Source organism: Symphalangus syndactylus, chromosome 10 (assembly GCF_028878055.3).
Source record: "Symphalangus syndactylus isolate Jambi chromosome 10, NHGRI_mSymSyn1-v2.1_pri, whole genome shotgun sequence".
In the NCBI taxonomy this organism is placed as follows: domain Eukaryota; kingdom Metazoa; phylum Chordata; class Mammalia; order Primates; family Hylobatidae; genus Symphalangus; species Symphalangus syndactylus.
In genome coordinates this window covers 56,773,505-56,780,403 of record NC_072432.2, presented here as the reverse complement: position 1 = coordinate 56,780,403, position 6,899 = coordinate 56,773,505, and the positions used below count along the sequence as shown (strand labels likewise).

The following is a 6,899-nucleotide window of genomic DNA, read 5'->3' as shown; positions in this document are numbered from 1 at the left end:
TAAATCTTTATATCTGTCTATATGTATATGTGTACACCATAATCAGAGTGCACATATAGAGTTATGTTTGGTGTGATTCTAACAAAAATCTGAGTTATCTATATAAATATATATAAGAAATCTATATTATATAATATATTAATTGTTAATAGAGGCATTTAATTAAAATAATTGCACTTTGTTCCTCACAAAAATTTAAATGAGTACATTTTTTAAATAGTATATTTTATATAACACTGTAGATTTCCTACTTCTTTCAAAAAGCTAAAGATTAAGCAACACTGGGCCCTCATTCCTACATAGCAATGATATGCTAGAGTTATTAACATCAGCTCCTTTAGATTGGGAGAGTACTCCTCTCTAGATTGCCGTTGACCTCATTATTCTCTGCTGTCTACCCAACACTAAGGCCTGATGTTAGTAACCACTGTGCTTGCAATGGTACTCAACTACATTCATGTGTTTGCATGAGTGGCCTAGCCTCTGAATGACTGGAAATTCTGGTTCTATATATACTGAAAGTTACAGGACAGAATATATGTTTGTCTATCCTTGTTCATCCAGTACCAATCATATAGTAAGTGCTTAATGAATAAGAGTTAAATGAATGAAGGGAAGGATAAATTGAGTCTTTAGCAAGAAAAGATACTTGGTTATAAAAATTATATTTCTTCCAGCATGGTAGAATTTTATGTCCTAATTGCCAGTAATTTTGCTTACTCTTCAACCACTGCCTTGGCTCTGGACCAAAGTTACCAGCAGCATGCTGAGGGGTTACAGGACGGAGTGACCAAAGTGGCAGCAGGCTGAGTTTATTGAGACTCCCAGAACTGTCCCCCCTTCCACATCACATATTACATTATTAATGAGGGGAAAGTGACCTTCTGTACCTTATTAAAAAAATGCAACCACTTGAGATTTGAGCAAGTGATTGGTACGGCTCCAGATGCCAGGAAGCCCAGATTTCTCCCCCAGTCTCTCTCATGCAACCCTTATGCTATTAGTACTGCTCAACTAATAAAGAATATTGGATTTAATTTAATTTTTGGAAAGAAATCTCACTAAAAGAGAGAGATTCGTTCACTTGTTTACTGTCTGTTTTCTGCACTAGAAAATGTTTCCTTACAGCAGAACCCTGGTCTCAGTTTACCAGTGTGTTCCCAGTATGTGGCATCCAGTAAGTTCTCAATAAATACCTGTTGGAAAGGATGAATAAAGAAAAAATGCTTGTAAGCAGAAAAGAACAAAGAGTTTGATTATTTTAGAAGCAAAACTAAAAGAAGTAAGAAAGGAAGGAGCTAAGAAGAAGAGTCCAAAATAGTAGAAAGAACAAAAACAGGAGCCAGGGGCTGTCCTTCTCCGCTAGACAGTCCTGCTCAACCACCCACTCTGTTACCTCTCCTGCCAACGCGGCAGAGCATTTTAAAGGTAAAAGGATGAGGGACAGGCATCAGCCGTTATTGCTCACTTCAGCCCACCTTTATGCTGGGTTCCCAGCCTGCTTATTCTCTGTGAGAAGCCTGGAGGATGCAGCCACCTGGCCAGCCACAGTGTCCTGCCTGGAACATGTCAGGTTGCATAAGACCCTGGGAGGACCAGCATGTTGGCCACAATGTTTGCACTGGCACCTCTTCCTCCTTCTGCCAGGGCCAAGTATTCCTGGCCTTTGTCTCCCACTCAGGAGCCTGAGACTCAGGCTTAAAAGGCTATGGAAGGGCAACATGAATTCTCAACAATGAACTGTGAGGTCACCTTACCTATAGTCCTGGCCTGTATTTACTAAGGGATAAGAAGCTGAGTTCTTCATATGCCTTACTCCACTTAAGCCTCACCACCCCTCCAGGAGGTAGCGACTGTGGTTATCCACATTTCTCAGATGAGCAAACTGAAGCTGAGAGAATTAAATAACCTGCTCAACATCAAAAAGCCGAGTAAATGCTAGAACTGGCATATAAACCTAGGCCAGTCTGCTTCTAAATGCTTCTAAGCGTCCTTACCTTCAAAAGAGTAAAACTCTACTTTGACCTTTCTTCTTGTCTTTGGTACCTTGCCCTCAGGTTAGCTGAGTAGTTGATTCCCTTTTCTTCCATTATTGGTGTGGGGGATAAATATCTAAGTACTGTATATTCATCTAATTTTCTCTGCTTAGTCACCATGATTTCTAAAGCAATGTAGCGATCTTTGCACATCTGTTTAACTTTTCCCATGGGGGTCATTGTAAGGGTTATTGTTTAGTTGTCTGCTTTTTCAGGGCTCCCTCCCACCTGCTCTAGCCCCAGAAACAGTTCACACACCCCTTTTTTTTAATTTTATTATTATTATACTTTAAGTTTTAGGGTACATGTGCACGACATGCAGGTTTGTTACATATGTATACATGTGCCATGTTGGTGTGCTGCACCCATTAACTCGTCATTTAGCATTAGGTATATCTCCTAACGCTATCCTTTAAAGCAGAGAAGTGGCATCTACCTGCTCACACTTTCTGGGCCGTGCTGCCCTCTAGTGGCTAAAGTAAATGCGGCTTCAGCTCAAGCCTCGTTTACATCTTCTTAAGGGCCCAGAAGTTACATGTTCTTAAAAGGCTCCCCGATATCCACATTTAAGGCCAAATCAACATTCATTCACAGTGGATTCTTTAAAATATTTTGCTTGCATTTACTGAATGGCACAGGAACAACCACGGTCTATCAGTCCCCAGTAATCCAGGACTGGGATATAGATTCAAAACGACTGTGCGAGACATTTCCAAACAAAACATGCTTCATTTCCTGGGCTTCAGGTTCCAAATCATTTCTTATTGTTTCTTTTTCCTTTGATCAGAAACTAAGAGAAAGCTCTAATGTGCATAGAGAAGACAGCGGTGGTAATTAATGTGTGCTCTATGAGCAGTGCCTTCCTTTTACATGTCACAGAGGGAGCATAACTCAGATGGCGCTGCGGTTTTTACAATGAAATGGAATGTGGAATGCAGTCTCCTTCTTAGGAATTCTGACATTTTCTTCTAAATTTAAGGAAGAAGTAGGGATTTTGCAGGAAGACAGGAGAAGCTGGTAATAACTCTCTAAATTGCCAAATGTTATAAGGAGGTACAGGTGAAAGTTGTAAGGTCTATCTAAGATCTGTTTGTTTGTTTGTTTGTTGTGACTGTTTTTAGAGCTTGTGTATCAGAAAACAAAAACTTGGAAACTGTGTCTACATAAAGCTACAAGATTGACCATACTGACTGAATTAACTCATGATTCCGTTGTTCTTCATTGAGTCCACCAGTTGTTTTGATGATTTGTAGACATGGCACAACTAGCCCAATGAATTAGGCCAGACCACAAAGTTTGTAGAATCTAAGCTTGCAAGAATTCTGACTTGGACTCAGCTCCAGGTTGCTTTCACTTAGTTTTATTACCAAAGCAGCAAACAACAGTGCACAAGTTATAGAGGACATGAAGGATACAAATGCTAGATGTTGTTTGCTGATGCCTCACATATTCACCCCCAAGTCACATCCAAATCAGCCCACGTGGGTGATGAATCTCCCAGGAGAATGGAGCCACACTCAGATCTCATGGGGAGATCTACATATCAGCCAGAAATCCTGGACTTCAAGTAGAAAGCAGTAGCTGGGAATTTGGGGTTGTTTCTCTTGAAGAGGGTATAAATGCATTCCACATAAAGAATATCTATGCAGCTCTTTGCCTAAGCAGCCTGAGGTAATCTGTGAAAATGGTTCGCTATTCACTTGACCCGGAGAACCCCACGAAATCATGCAAATCAAGAGGTTCCAATCTTCGTGTTCACTTTAAGAACACTCGTGAAACTGCTCAGGCCATCAAGGGTATGCATATACGAAAAGCCATGAAGTACCTGAAAGATGTCACTTTACAGAAACAGTGCGTACCATTCCGACGTTACAATGGTGGAGTTGGCAGGTGTGCGCAGGCCAAGCAGTGGGGCTGGACACAAGGTCGGTGGCCCAAAAAGAGTGCTGAATTTTTGCTGCACATGCTTAAAAACGCAGAGAGTAATGCTGAACTTAAGGGTTTAGACGTAGATTCTCTGGTCATTGAGCATATCCAAGTGAACAAAGCACCTAAGATGCACCGCCGGACCTACAGAGCTCATGGTCGGATTAACCCATACATGAGCTTTCCCTGCCACATTGAGATGATCCTTACGGAAAAGGAACAGATTGTTCCTAAACCAGAAGAGGAGGTTGCCCAGAAGAAAAAGATATCCCAGAAGAAACTGAAGAAACAAAAACTTATGGCACGGGAGTAAATTCAGCATTAAAATAAATGTAATTAAAAGGAAAAAAAAAAAAAAAGAATATCTATGCAAAGGAAGATGTGAATGGATCCTGGATGGTCCAAGGGGTACAAGGTTTCTGATATCTTTTCTCTACTAAAAGGTCCCTGAACCTATAGATGGATGCAGTTTTTGCTTTTTTATTTGTTTGTTTTTTTGTAGCTCAAAGTGATCATATGACATAGTTCTAGCCAATGAGAGACAGAAATCCCTAGTGAAGGCAACCTTTCCCAAGTAAAAAGACAAGGTCTCATTGGTAAAACTGGACAGACTTCAACTTTCTTGCACACACTTGGAATACAGAGCGGAGGTGTGGAAGTGCTGCCGCCATTCTGTGACTGTAAAGCAAGAGGCATGGAAATAATGACCTGTTAAAGATGGCCGAGTGGGTCACAACGGCACTGCTGTGCCACCACACACGTTTTGCGCTGGCTACTCATCTCTGAATATTTTTGTGAGACAAGCAATATGGTTTGGTTCTGTGTCCCCACCCAAATCTCATCTTGAATTGTAACCCCCTGTGACATGGGAGGGGCCTGGTGGGAGGTGATTGAATCATGGGGACGGACTTCCCCCTTGATGTTCTTGTGATAGTGAATTCTCATGAGATCTGGCTGTTTCAAAGTGTGTGGTACTTCCCCCCTTCGCTCGCTCTCTCTTGCTCTGCCATGGCAAGATGTGCTTGCTTCCCCTTTGCCTTCCGCTGTGATTGTAAGTTTCCTGAGGCCTCCTAGCCATGCTTCCTGTACAGCTTGCAGAACTGTACAGTCAATTAAACCTCTTTTCTTCATATTACCCAGTCTCAGGCAGTTCTTTATAATAGTGTGAGAACGAACTAATACAACAAGTAAATCCTAATGTTGAATCTACTGTCATAGAGTTTTCTGTTATTTATAACTGAATATATTCCTAACAGATTGTCTGAGCTCAGGCTGCTATAACAAAATACCAGATTGGGTGGCTTAAACAACGGAAACGTATTTCTCACATTTCTGCAGGCTAGAAGACCAAGATCTAGGTACCAGCATATTCTGTTCCTGGTGAGGGCTCTCTTCCTGGCTTGAAGACAGCTGCTTACTGACTGTGTGCTCATATGGCCTTTCCTCAGTGTGGGTTTGTGGAGAAAGAGCTCTCCCCCTTTCCTCTTCTTCTTAGGTCACTAATCCCATCATGAAGATCCCACCCTAATGACCTCATCTAAACCTAATTCCCTCCAAAAAACACCATCTCCTAATAACATCACAGTGGGAGCAACATAGGGATTTGGAGGAATACAAACTTCAGCTGATGATGCAGACACATCTACAAATCAACATATAAGTTTTACAAGTTTACCAATATTCCCCTAACTTCCCTGTATTTTTACTTAACATATGCAAAGCTATCTAATCCGTCCTAATATGCAGAGCAAACACATCGGTAAAGCTATTCTTGGGGCCAAGAATCAAAGGTTAGCATTTGACACATTTGAAAATTTTGTAAAATTTCTCTTCCTAGGCTAGGCCCACTTAAAGAGACAGGAAACGGTTTGATAAAAAGCTTCATTTAATTATTGGATTTATAAAATTTAACTTTGTATACTTGGATTCAGATTATGAATAATCAAAAAATATATTTAGCAACTTTAGAGATGTTATCAGTTTTAAAAGGACACACATGACATAGACACTTAAATGTACTACATTCATTTTAGTGTCCAGACTATTTCTAACTCCACTTGTTCCTAAAGACATAGGAGGAATCATGAGGAGGAATCATGAGGAGGAATAGCACAGGTTGTGAATAGTCATAAAATCATCAGTCTGCAGCTGACCTTTAGGAACTCACCTACAACTGTGAATTAATATACATTTTTAAAAGAATGCATTGGTTGTACACTTTAAAAACAAATTTGGCAACAAAAATACAAGATGTCTTTGTGTTAATTCAGCAGAAAAGTATCTGGATATCATTGAAAGAGAGCCATTAGCATATGGGACACATAAATGTATGCATAATAGTGATTCATAATTGCAATTATAAGTCATAATTATGCCTTGCATTATTATGTGTTTTTATTCTGTTGCATGAGTACTTCCATTAAGTAATCAAAGCAAAGAAACCAGTGAGAACATTTTAAAACACTTCACTGGGCGCCTGAATTTTTTTCATTCATAACAGTTATGAGGAGCACTAAAGATGGAATACATTTTAAAATTTCCCCTTCATATCCACAAATCACTCAGCATTATATAAGAATCCTCTAGGTTTGAAACCTACGGCTTTATGTCCCACAGAAGGTTACTTTTTTTCCCTTAGTCAGTAAGCTAATCCCTTTCTGCTGCACCAGCTGGGGTCCTGGTGGGGATTAGAACATAGTGTAAGGTAATGATTGGTTGGTGAATGGGGAATAGGTCTAGCTTCAGTGTCAGAAGTTATGTCCAGGCACAGAGATGGCTGCTTTGAGATGAACAACACATAGACATCTTTTCTCTTTTTTTTTTTTTTTGAAAAAAAAAAAAACCATTTTTTTCATAATATGTTTGGGAAGTGGTTAAATCGAAATATGCCATATATAAGTGTCCCAAGTCCCACCCCCTTACAGCCAATAAACAATG

At 40.1% G+C, this 6,899-nt stretch overlaps 1 protein-coding gene across 1 annotated transcript; it reads left to right on the top strand.

Annotated features, from left to right (window-relative positions):
- Window positions 1–3,691: 3,691 nt before the first annotated feature.
- On the top strand, window positions 3,692–4,324 carry LOC129492192 (large ribosomal subunit protein uL22-like). The gene has a single exon (XM_055297193.2). It carries the CDS (start codon window positions 3,721–3,723, stop codon window positions 4,273–4,275), a length of 555 nt encoding a protein of 184 aa, XP_055153168.1. The 5' UTR covers window positions 3,692–3,720; the 3' UTR covers window positions 4,276–4,324.
- The last annotated feature ends 2,575 nt before the right edge of the window (window positions 4,325–6,899 follow it).

What these genes read in the sequence shown, in the direction of transcription:
- LOC129492192 (XM_055297193.2), top strand. Translation starts at nt 3,721, where the DNA reads ATGGTTCGCTATTCACTTGACCCGGAGAACCCCACGAAATCATGCAAA.